At 46.5% G+C, this 13,175-nt stretch overlaps 1 protein-coding gene across 1 annotated transcript in view; it reads right to left on the bottom strand.

Moving 5' to 3' along the window:
• ANTXR1 (ANTXR cell adhesion molecule 1) overlaps positions 1-13,175 on the bottom strand; it is a 213,269-nt gene that overhangs the window by 140,668 nt on the left and 59,426 nt on the right. The window contains exon 8 of the mRNA XM_045788146.2: positions 12,686-12,766. Within this exon, the coding sequence (XP_045644102.1) occupies positions 12,686-12,766 (81 nt within the window). The remainder of the gene's footprint in view (positions 1-12,685; positions 12,767-13,175) is intronic.

Here is a 13,175-nt window from a genome sequence, read left to right as displayed (position 1 = left end):
AGTCACTGAAACACGCTCTCTCACAACCATGTGTTTTAGGAAGTCTCCAGACCCAAAAGTTGTAAGAAGCACTATTTCTTTTTTTGACAATTCTAAAATTCAGGTTTCCAGCTAACTTGTCCTGACATTCCTTCCCGCTCTTGTACAATTAAAAGGCACTTTCGTACTTTGATTCCTCTATTTGTTTTTGGCTACTGCATGGTTCCATGGTAGGGAGCAACTTGTTCCTTTTTGTCAGTGGGCTTGCTTTATTTCTTTGGCCCCTGGTTTACCCAGCCACCCCCGACCCCCACCTCAAACACAGGTATAGCCTCAGATCCCCACTGGTGCCAGAGCGTGTTCCGACATCAGAACACACATGCACTGAACTCCCCAAGTCTGTGCCCATCTCGGGTACAGTGAGTGGTCCTCCCACACCTGGCCCTGGGGAGCTGTATCACCAATGAGCTCCTGAGTTCCCTTCACTGTCATTCTGACTTGGGATCAGGGACCCCAAGGATCTATGCGGGGCATCCGTGTTTCCCTGCTGGCTTCTCCATCTTCCCATTCCAATGGTTGATCCAGCCCTTTAGGTCTCTTATGTAGGTAGCAACGTCTGAGGACGAGGGCTTGCCAGAATCCTGGTGTGCAGGCACTCATCTCCAGATGGCAATTGTCCTACTTGAACCGTGATGACTGTCCACGCCCTTTCCCAACAAAGTTTGCTGCCTGAAGGGCCACCTCAGCCAGTGGCTGCCTTGACTGAGGGAGGTAACCACCCTTCCGCATGTCCTCAGGCACAAATCTCCAAATAGGACACATTGGAAGAAACAGAATTAACCCATATGGAGAAACTTAGTAAACAGTGGCATTGGAACAACACAAAGCTATTTTTCTAATGTTTCAAATAAAATTCCTCAGGCACTTGGCATCTCTTAATGAATCATTTTATCATCCACAACTAAAGATTTCAAAATAATCCCAGAATAAACACTGAGCTATCGAATCTATCTTGTCCCCATTCCCAAACGCCATCAAAACGCATACATGAAATTTTCACACATGTAAGTTCCTGACCTGGAACCCAGGTTTTTGAACCAACTTTCATACTTAACCAGGGGTTGGTAAAGGAAACACCCGTGAATCTCTGACCACAAAGACACACTAGCAGGTTTTGTCATAATAAACACATGCTGTATTATTCTCTCAGAGTGTCTGCAATTAGTTGATAAATCTAAGGAGTGTATGAAGGGCCAAAAAATGTCAGCCAAGCACTGTGATTCAATCCAGTAAAAACACAGCTTTCCCAATCTTAACTTAAAACATCTGGAAGGGATGCATTGCAGCCAATAGAGCAAAATTTATCAGTGAGGGGGATGGGCAGGATTTGTCTGGGACTGTGGCTTCTATTAGTTTGAAATGTCTGGTTTCAAAAGGTAGGAAGTCATGATGGCAGAAGGTGGATTTGGGGGGTTCCCTTGGTTATTAGCAGCCCAGACTATAATCAGTCTGTCTGAGCTGCAGCAGACAATAGATCAGCGTACCATCTGGAGACCGGATGGGGGTTGGGGGCAGGGAAGCAGAGGTTCTGTCCCCAACTTGAGCAATGGCAGCCATGGAAGAAGTACAGATACAGCACGGGGAAGTCACTTGAGGGAGTGGAATGGACTCACACAGGGTCAGGGTGATGTCAGAGGTGAGAGTACATTGGCTTCCGATGGAGACTGGGTGAAGACCACCACATGCCTCAAGTATAATTCAATGTGAGGAGTGGGTCTTGGCCCTGGTTCTGTACTTACCTGACCTATGGTCCTTGACATGTCCTTGAACCTTTCTGAATCCTAATTTTGGGGAGCAGTTTAACATATGGAGTATAGCCTGCAATCTGGAATCCAATTGCTTGGGTCAACTCCCTCATGAGCAGTGTGACCTTGGGCAAGTTTCACAACCTCTCTGAGTCTCTGGATCCTCACTTATAAAAGTGGGATAAGAACAGTACCTACTGCATAAGGTTGTTGAGTTGGGAAGATTAAGTGAGATAATACTGGCAGAGCCCACAGCACAGCACCCAGAACCTCGTAAGTTCTCCACTCATGGTAACCATTATTCTTAAGAACTTGGGCTCTGGAGCCAGATAAGATATATTTGGGCTCTGAACAGATTTATGTTCAAATCTGAGCCCTGCCACTTCCCGGCCATGTGGACTTGGGCAAGTTATTAAAGCTCAGTTTCCTCTTCTGTAAAAGGGGGATAAGAAATACGCTGACCTCGCAGGTAGAATGAATGACATATAAATGCAGAGACATTCAGCTTGTGAATTCATTTGGACTTAGATGGTCAAATTCACGTGGGATTGGAGAGTCAGGAAGGGAGTGAAATCAAGGAAAACTGGCAAGATTTTTGTCTCATAGAACTAGACAGGTGTGATCATCAGTAGACAATCATTTAACAACACTTCGGCCACCAGCCGACAAGTGCCCTTCATGAAAACAAGGCACCAAGAAACATGCTCAGAACAATCTTAGCAATAAAGCACTTAGAAGGGGTGTCTGGGTGGTGCAGTCATTAAACATCTGCCTTCAGCTCAGGGTGTGATCCTGGCGTTATGGGATCCAGCCCCACATCAGGCTCCTCCGCTATGAGCCTGCTTCTTCTTCTCCCACTCCCCCTGCTTGTGTTCCCTCTCTCGCTGGCTGTCTCTGTCAAATAAATAAATAAAAATCTTAAAAAAAAATAAGGCACTTAGGAGAATGTGTGACACATATTCGGTTCTCAGACAATGGTAGTGGCTACTATGACTTTTGGTAATACTATGATTGCCACTTCTCTTGGGCAGAGACAGTAGCTCATGTATGTTTCTATCCCATCACCCACCACTGGCTCCTGCTTAATCATATTTGCTGGAAAAAAAACCCCAAAAGATGGCTAATGATATTTTCCTGTCATCTTTTGGACAGATTTCAAAAACAAGATAAACGGGAAAGCACATTTGAAATCCATAAAGGACTGTATCAATGCGATGTGTTGCTACTGGTATGGTTACTTTTGCTCATCTCATTAGATTTTTGGGGGAGTAAGAGGAGAAGCAGATGTAAAAGAACTTTGCCAAGTAATAAAAACTATCCAATATATTTAAAGTGAAATCTATTACGGACGAGTCCAGGTTGTATATAAGAGTTTATTTTTTTGGATTCTAAAACTCTAGTGTCCTTTTTCATAAAGTTCACAGTTTCTGCTGAGATTTCTCAAGAATCCTTAAATTATTGTGAATACTCACATAGAGTTATCAGAAACCCCTCCCTTACCGTACACAGCCCTAATTTTTTTTCCTAATTGCCCTGCCTCCTTCCCCAATACACAATCGGTTTTTATTTACTTGGCCATTTCCTGTTAGAAGATTTTGTGTCTGTTAATAAAGACCAGACTCTTTCAACCATTCATAGTATAGGGACTTTTTGCTTCCGCCCGTCTTCCAGAAAATCTTTCAGAGCACATTTCTTGGTGTCTTAATTGTCATGAAGAGCACATTCTGGTTTTAAGATGGAGCTTGAGGTAGGCTGGCCCAAGGTTAGTTAACTACCCATTGACTGATTATGTCTGTGTAGTTCTCTAAGACAAAAACTTGGCAGCTGTCCTTACTCTCACTGTCACCCTTCAAATCTAATATAGATTTTGCCACCTGACCTATGGTCTGGTGATTTTACCAATGAAATATTTCTGCACCCATCCACAGTTTAGTAGAAACCGCTATCCTTCAGAGGACTTATCATGGTTGACGATTATATATTTATTTTTTTGATTGTCTGGTCATTACCTGTCTTCCTCCTGAGACTATGAACTCTACAGGCGAGGAATGCATTTGTTTTATCCAACGCTCTATCCACAAGGCCTAACCTGGCACATAGTAGGCATTAAATAAATATTCATTGAATAAATAAATGAATAAATGGCATATTTTCTGCACGGCTTCATACTCTGGCATTATAGCGTATTAGGTTATGGCCTTCCTTTTTCTCTATAAATACAATCTTAGGGTCTTTTGAATAACAAGGCCATATTCTGCACCCTGTAACACCTCCCTCTTCTTATTAAGCACCACCATTTTGGGGCACAGCTTTCCCAGATGGCCTATTTCAGCACCCTTATGTCTTTTTTTTTAATGGCTTATCTTTTTAAACAACGATGCTGTCAGTGTATCATGTCCCCGTGTCTAAGATCTGGATTGGCCTGCTTTGTAAAAGGCCTTGACCCCTTTACTTGGGAAAATGGAGAGGTCTGGGCTTGGGGATGGGACTCAGGCTCCCACAGAAGGCCACATACACTATTACAGCCGATGGCAGAATGCACGTTGGATAAGCCTGGGGACCACTGCTTGAGACACATGACAGCTTGAGATATACGACTGTTTCGTCTATGCCTTTAGGACTGGCAATGTTGTCTCCATGAATTTTGACTTTATTTGATTTCTAACAAAGCATTTATTTATTTATTTATTTAATACTTTTTTTTTTCTTTTTTAAGAGAGAGTGCAAGCAGCAGGGAGAGCAATAGAGGGAGGATAGAGAGAATCCCAAGCAGGCTCCATGCCCAGCATGGAGGGGCTTGATCTCATGACACTGTGATCACAACCTGAGCCGAAACCGAGGGTCGGCTGTCCAGCCGACAGAGCCACCTAGGCTCCCCAGAGTGTTTAAAACAAAGTGTTAAAACAAAAAAAAAGATAGTCACCTTTCCTAACTAAATTCCACTCCCCACTTTAAACCAATAGGCACAGCTATCGTTAACTATGGATATTATCCTAGATCCGTGTCAGTTCTACCAAATCTGAATTTAAAATAAAAATCTAGGGGCGCTTGGGTGGCGCAGTCGTTAAGCGTCTGCCTTCGGCTCAGGGCGTGATCCCAGCGTTCTGGGATCGAGCCCCACATCAGGCTCTTCTGCTGGGAGCCTGCTTCTTCCTCTCCCACTCCCCCTGCTTGTGTTCCCTCTCTCGCTGGCTGTCTCTGTCAAATAAATAAATAAAATCTTTAAAAAAAAAAATAAATAAAATAAAATAAAATAAAAATCTACCATTAAACCCTCCTCTTTTTGGGATTCATGTATGATTTTATGTATACTCATATATTATCCCAAATGAAGATGCAAAAAACAGTTTAAACGGATTGCTGAATTTTGGACAACAGTGCTTATCCTCAAAATATGCAAAAGTTTCTGTCTGGGGTACATGTGTCGGGGGGTGACCCAGCTCACTTAAATAAATACAACTCTTCCCCCAGTTCGTTTTGCATTCAGTGAATCTGGCGTGAAGGAGCATAGGACAAAGTCCTGAAACTGAGGAAATTCACTTTTTCCCCGCTATACCACTTTCCTCTCCTGTTTTCAGACGGAAAGCTCAGATAGCTGTGAACTCCGAAACGTGGTTTATTTAGTAAGATGAGCCTATCGACCTCCAGAATATTGGCGAAGTCAGCTGCCCTCCTTGAGAGCTGAACCCTGCAGCGTTTCACTGGATTTTGTTCTCAATTCTGCTGTTGCTTTCCCAGTGGGTCTTCGCAGACTCACAGAGAGGAGGAGGAACCGAAAGGAGGAGTGGGGGTGACCTGAGGAGTGACTGAACGTGCCCCTTGGTGATGCTGGTAGCCTTGTCCAGCTACAGGAATTTTTATTACATTTGGACTCTTCAATAAGCCAAACAGAAATAATAGCCTAGTTGAAATGACCTGAATGTCTGCAGAGTCTGAGTCTAATTGATAATCGTGGAGGCCAGTGTTTTTTGAAAAGAATTTCTGCTCACTACAGAAACTACAGTTGGTTCTGTTTATGTTTTGTATCCAGGCCTGCTAATGTGAATGGAACCCCAAATGCCATCATTTATAGACACAATCTTGGAAGAGGGGGTGGGGGAAGGACGGAGGGGATTTTACCAGAAACAGAGCCACGGAGCTGCCCACTTGTCATGCAGTGTAGGTCACGAACCCTATCAGCTCTCTGGGCTGCTTTGTCATGAGTAAGTATGCGAAGTGTAGATAGCATCAGGCACGTGAAGAATACAACAAAGGGGCAGTGTCTGTGATGGCACTGTTTAGCATCTGACCAGGACGAAGGGCAGAGAGCCTGCAAAAGACCCAAGTGCCAAGCAAATGAGGCCAACAATTAGTGCCACTGGGGTTCAAGGCAGGGAGAGTTCAAGGTGGTGGACAGACCAGGCCAGACTCCAAGGAGAAGACCTCCTGGAGGTCCAGACAGGCTTTGAGACAGGATTCAGATGGGGCAAAGGAAGAGAAGGGGATTTCTGCCAATCACAAACAAGCCTGACTTAAGAGGAGGGCTGCTTCTGCTGAGCTGGGCCTCCCCCTCTGCTAGTTCTGGAAAGAGGGTTAGTTCAGTAAAGTCAGGTACTTTCCAGGATGGTGCGAATATGAGGATTTTGATTGGAGGGCAGCCCTTAACAGTTCCTGGAGGGGTCTTGGAAGAGTATGTGGAAGGGAAGGCATAGAAGACGGGCTTCACCTTTTGTCATAGCTTTGTTAGGGCCTGGGCCAGACTAGGGGGTATGGGTCTTCCAGTTCCCATGAGGGAAAGGGAGAAATAAGCACAGAATCTGGTTTTCATAAATAAAACAATTGTATGTACACCATGGAAAAGATTTACTCTTCAGTTTCGCTGATCTTACAGCTTCCTTGATAGCCAGGATGTTCATGCCAAAACTCGTGAGAAATCCTTGCAAGTAGAGTCGCGTTTGCTCATACTTGTTTATTGTTGATCAAACACGCGGAATGCTCTAGGCACTGCTTCACCCTTGCTTAATAGGAAGTCCCACACAGGCTGAAATATTTATTCCAAAGAAATACTCCTAGAGGGACACGCTTTGGTGCCAGCCGCTGGGTTCTCCTTCTCATAGGCAGTGTGCCTGGCTCCAGGCACCGCCCTCAACTGCACACAAAGTGGGGACAGCTCGGGGAGGGGTTGGCATCATGGTAACCAGGCCAAGTGCTGGGATTCAAAGTTGCAGACCGATGTCAGTGGTATCTGAAACCAGCCCTCACGCAGGTTCCCGTTTCACTGGCTGCAGCACTTTTGCAAAGGCAAACAAAGACCCAGGAGCCTTGCTGGGCCTTTGCTTCATATTTTCGCCTGAGGGCTGGCGCTACCCTTACCAGTTGTGGTCAGCGGAAATTCCCCGAAGAAGCCACAAGAAGGGAAGGCGAAGGGATACTTTCTTCCTTTACAGTTTTACTGGCTTTAAGGGCTACAATCTTTCAACCACCCCAAGTCTGCCTTATAATTTATCAACCGTATTCTGCAAAAGCAAGTAGAAATTCTGTCCTCAGAGGTAGAGTCCTTGAGCATGTGTGGAAGGAAGGATGTTCTTTTCAGCCTGCGTTACGCTGCCAGCTTCTCCCGGCGAGAGAACTTCACCCGTCGAGCAGAAGCCACTCTTTGCCCACGCGCTCCCCACCTAGTAGTAACAGCGCCTCCTCCCACCCGCTGCGCTCCCGGCCGTCAGAGCACGTGGGTTTGGCTTGCCTCTGCCGTACCTATGTGAACCGCGTCGAGCCATTTCACAGTTTTGGTCCTCCGTGCCCCCTTCTCTGAAATGGAGCTGCTTCCTGGCCTGCCCACACTACTGAGTAGAGAGCTATGGTCACTCCCATCGTGGCCCTTAGCGGTACCGTGGAGTCGATTCCGGATCACTGCTCACTAGCCGGCGGCCTTGGACAAGCTAGCGGATCTCTGGCCCTCCGGCATGCACTTCTGTGGAAGGGATCACGATACCCACACTAACGGCTGGTCGAGAGACTCCGATGAGACGCCTCTGCAAAATGATCTGCACCGGGTCTAGAACCCCGGGACTCACGAAATGGTAGCTCTTATTAGTTTTACCTTCCTAAGGAAATAGAGGGGGGAGAGAGCACTGGCCCCGGAGTCACCCCTTACACCACATGCTCTCGGGAAGGCTGCCTGAGGTTCAGTTTCTTCATCTGTAAAATAGGACTAAGAACGTTTTCATCACAGGGTTGTTATGATGCTAAAATGGGATCATATTCCCTGGGATAAAGGAACGATGTTTGGTCCCAATTACAGCTGTGATGTACAGCTGTTGATTTCTTTCTTTTTTTTTTTTTTTTAAGATTTTATTTATTTATTTATTTATTTAGAGAGAGCAAGCACGTGGGAGTAGGGGGAGGGACAGAGGGTGAGAGAGAATCTCCAGCAGAGTCTGTTCTGGGCTCAGAGCCCCTTATGGGGCTCGATCTCACCACCCTGAGATCAGGACTTGAGCCAAAATCAAGAGTCGGACGCTTAACTGACTGAGCCACCCAGGTGCCCCGTACAGCTGCTGATTTCTTTCTGCCTTTTCCCTATGTCCTGCTGCTGAGAGACTAAAATGGGAAACAGGCGAGAACACCATGAAAAATAACATTATATAAATCTAACACCTAAGAACTTCTCCCTTAGAGTAGGGAGGGCTGGGGACCTGTGAAAAGACCAAACACAGGAGCCAGTTTGTGGAAGCCGAGAATTCCGGGATTTGCTGAATGCAGGCCCTGGATAACCGGCTCCTGGTCACGCCGTGGGGTTTCCATTTCCTCAGACATTCACGGCTAAGTATTGTGGGAAGAGCAGCCTCTCTGGAACCAGGCCTCGGTTCGAATCCCCACTCGACCTTTACGAGCAGGAAGACTTGGGCAGTTTCTCTGAGCTTCCTGCACCCCAGCTTCCTCACCTGTAGAACCGGGATGGGACCTTCTGGAGAGAGTGGCTGCGGAAGGGCCCGGCAGAAGTGCTGGTGGACGGAAGATGCTCTACGAGTCACTGTGCCTTTTCTTCCTCACAGGCCGACATTCCTACTGATCCCGAGGGCTTTTTTATTCGTTATCTGGAGGAGGAACGGCTCAAGTGCCGCGATTCTAGATTCCCTGAGAGTCTGAATTTCAAGCATCACTGTTCTATTGTCAGACTTCGTATCTGGCTATAGGTTCCCGCCGTCCCTCGAGGAAAACAGTCCTCCAGGAGGCACACGACGTAGCTTTGGCTTGCCTCCTCAGCCCTCTCTGCCACCCCCACTTCGGCGGTGCTCTCCCTTCACCCTGCTACGCTCCAGCACGGGGCCGCGCGCTGCCGAGAATGTTCCATCCGTGCTCTTCCAGTGGGTGGCTCGATTTCATTCTTCAGGTCACGTCTTCAGAGGGGGCTGGGCTCTGTGTCAGTCCCTTTACTCTTAATCTTGGTAGCTGTTTGCCACTTTTGTACCATTTATCACAATTTTAACTATACATATTTACGCATTTACTCATTTTTGTGTCCCTGCCCCTAGACTGCAAGCCCCGCCAGGCCAGGGTCTCCATCGCTGTACTTGTATCTCAATGGCAAGAGTGTACTATGTACGGTTTTCAAGGAGTACTGGATCAAAGGGCAAATATTAGCCCCCGCACCTTGATTTGGGATTTAAACATAAGGTCGTTACGGGCTGAAAACCTGATGAACCACCCGAGCTTGTTGAGAGCTGCTCTGTACTCCGATTTGGGATAATTAAGCCCAGTCCCGTTTTATTATGAGAAAATCACCAGCCACAAAACAACATCCGTGGGAACAAGCTGGAATAGATGCTTCAGATGGCACGGGGAGAAAAACAAGAGCTTTCTTTGCAGTATCCAGAGGAGAAATGAACCTACTTCTCAAAAATAGCCAACTTCAGGCCATAATCATTTCTGTCTGACTTGAGAAAGATGAGCCCTGCCGTGCTTGTCCCTGTTTCTCTGTCCAAGCAAATGAATTAACAAGTGCCATAAACATGGGTTTCAAGTGTTGGAAGGATCGTAACCACAAGCATAACTCCCAGATAAAAGCTCATAAGAATGTTATCATTCAACTCAAGTTTGCAGCCTGGAGTCTCAAATTATTGTTTTTTTCCCAGTTTTGGGGAGACCATTTTGCTGAAATTCCTTAAATATCTTTGGAGTTATTTCCATTTGGGGGTGGGAAAAGCTTTCCAAACATCTGGGGGCTCATGTCGAGCTTGGGTGAGTTGCTAAGGTTGAAATATTCAAGGACAACACCAGTTTATGCAGATAAAATGATTCTCATGATTTGGGTAGGAACTGCCTCTTGAATGATGTGGGCACATGGCTCCTAAGAAGCTTTGCACAGGTAAGAGTTGTCCCTGTTCAGAATCCAGCCATCTGCAGGCGAGACTCTGCACTCACGCTGCGGTAGGCTCCTGCCCCTAGATCCCCCCGCTTTCCCCCTATGTCCATGGACACCACCATCAGATTCTTCTCTTAAATATCACTTGTTAGATGTTCCAAATGTTTCCGTGATTACACCCACGAAGTTGGAATCAAAACCCCTTCAGGGCTCTTATCAGTCTGGTTCCAAACCAATGTCTAGGCTTGTTTCTTATTACTCCTGATTCTTTACCAAACTCTCCCCACAGACAGAGAGGCATTATTATTATTATTATTGTCCTTGGACTATGCTTTTCCCTTTTCCAGCTTTTGGGCTGGGGTCATCTCAATACTTCCCCGGTGCTACCTGTCACTTCTCCTGGGTCTTTCACAGATTTGGGTCTGTCCCACCTTCTCCTGAAGGCTCCAGCAATAATCCACCTCTGAGCTTCATGGTCAGCCCCAAATCATGTTTTGCACCAGCTGGGTACTGGTTTATACGTTTATTGCAGTGCTGGTTGCTTATGGTGTCAGTATGCCACACTGATCCCAGAAATTATTTGGAGCAAGGGCCCCTCACCTGGGGATCCAGTATTGGGACTGATAATTCTCTATCTCTCAATAATTTCCACTCTCTGGTGAAAGTGGTTTGAGTTGGTTTCTGATCCTTGTAAACAAACACCTCTTGAATAAGATGACCACCATCTGTACATATTTAAGGTAAGAGTTCCTAACCTGAGGTGAGATTATTTTTCACAATTCTTTCCTTTTTTTTGAAAGATTTTATTTATTTATGTGACAGAGAGCCAGCGAGAGAGGGAACACAGCAGGGGAGTGGGAGAGAAAGAAGCAGGCTCCCAGCGGAGGAGCCCGATGTGGGACTCGATCCCGGAACGCCGGGATCACGCCCTGAGCCGAAGGCAGACGCTTAACGACTGTGCTACCCAGGCGCCCCTATTTTTCACAATTCTGAAAACTTAAGGTCACATATATTGACGTTCTGAAAATGCAGCTGGGGTATTTATTAAAAAAAAAAAAAACAAAAAAAAAAACCAAACCAACAGATTCAAAAGGTGCAGATTCCTGGGCACCATCTTATACTGTCTGCAATAGAATCTCTTAGGGATAGGGCCTGGGAACTGGTATTGTAAACGAGGTTCCCAGGTGATTTTTAAGTATGTTCAAGAAAATCTAGAGGACTGGGGGAAAACTGACACTAATGTCCATTATATGATGGGGAAGGAAAATGAAAGAGGAAGTAATGCATATGTCTTGAGTACCTATTATGTGCTTGGAAAAATATTCGGTAATTTCACCAGTGTTACCTCTTGTAATCCACAAATAGGCCGGTGATGTAAGCTTACTATCAATCCCTTTTTACAAATAAGGAAACAAATGAGATAACTCATCCGGGAATCTATAAATGGTAAGTCGTTGGGCCAGCATTTAAATTCTGGGATGACCAGCTCCAAAGTTCTTCTTACCCTGCAGGAGTTCTTAGCAGACCTTGGAGGGAGGGAGAGGGGGCATGAACGTACAGCCACATTGGACGTTTCCTAGGTCAGTATGGGGCAGCTGGGCAGATCCTGATTCTGGCTGGTAACCCCTGGATTAAGACCCCCTTGACATCTGAAGGGGACAGTGATCCTCTGAGCTCTGAATTTGCCTCCTGGACCCTGAGTCTGGAGCCTGGTGAGCTTCCACTGGAGAAACTGCTGGCCATTGTTGCCCAATCACAAAACCTAAAGGTAGAGGAGAGAGTGCTTCTGGACTTCCCCACAGGTGCAGCACAAAAACTGGCCTTCTGGCTGGGACTTTAAAGACCGGCATCATCCAATGTTCCCGCCAGACCAAGGGCCTGGCCTATGTGTGGACGGTGGAAAAGAGAGGCCGAGCCTGTTCACTGACAGGAAAGGGGGGCTAAAAAATCCATTCATGTCTGAGGGATTGTCCCATCCAACCCAGATTGGGGTGGAAAGGAGGGATGGCTGACTGCAAACCCTGGAGGACAGTGAATCCCTCAGATTTGGGAACTACTGCTCTAAAGCTGTGGTTCCAGTAAAATCACCTGGGAAGTCTTAAAAATCCTGCTCCGGATGACCTCAGTAGGCAGCCAAGATAAAGAACCACTGGCCGAAAGTACCTCTGATGGTCAAGAGACACAGATGGAGCCTGCCAGCACTCTAGAAAGCATCTTGCATTCAGTCATGGTTGGAAAACCTGAGGTCAGGGGCACACCGTCAACTGACGTTTCCAGTAGGAGAACTGGAACCATCTGAAGTTTGGCTTGCTGCCAGAGCAGGGTCCCTTCAATTTTTAATTGACCTTGTAGGGTAACACTGGCACAGGAGAATGACAAAAGAAACGTGCGTGGAAGGCAGGAGGGAGAAGTGTGACAGGATAGGTAACAAAGGTCGACAAAGGACTGTTGTCTCAAGCAGAGAACGCCAGCCTCAGAGAGAGGGACAGGGGACTTTTTAGTGGATCGGGGACAGAGAGGGCCCAATGTCCAGTTTTAGAGGCAGTGTTCTACTCACTGAGTGGATGATGCCTTGCAGAGCCTGAAAGCCGTCATTCACAGGAAACACGTGGTCCTTGCTGTCCGCAATCCGGGCCAGCTGAGAACACAGCAAACACACATGGAGATGTGTCAGGCTTGGCTGCAGACAACGGAGCCCAGCGGGCTCCATCGACTTTTAGAACCCAGAGGAACCTGAGAGCGTGGGCCTCACTGAAAAGCCCTCAGTAACAATGAACTTACCAGTGGCCTCTCTGGAGCAGCCCTGGAGGGTCGGCTCCAGCTTCTACATTTGTTTTAGTACTTTTCTCCTGGGGAACAGAGGTAAGATTGCTCAGCTAGACGAACATTTGGCCTGGGTTGATGTATTTATGCATTTGGGGCAGGCCGTTGGCTCATTTTTCTCCCATTCACTCAAATTTCTGTTGGCAACTGTATTCGAACCGAATAGACTCAGGTTTCCTTTCAGAGCAACTTTAAAAATAAATGGAAGCTTTGGTGTTGGGCGA

Source organism: Ursus americanus, chromosome 7 (genome assembly GCF_024610735.1).
Source record: "Ursus americanus isolate L20-20 chromosome 7, mUrsAme1.1.p, whole genome shotgun sequence".
Taxonomy (NCBI): Eukaryota; Metazoa; Chordata; class Mammalia; order Carnivora; family Ursidae; genus Ursus; species Ursus americanus.
Note: the sequence above shows the minus strand (reverse complement) of the source record. Positions and strands in the feature narration are given on the sequence as shown.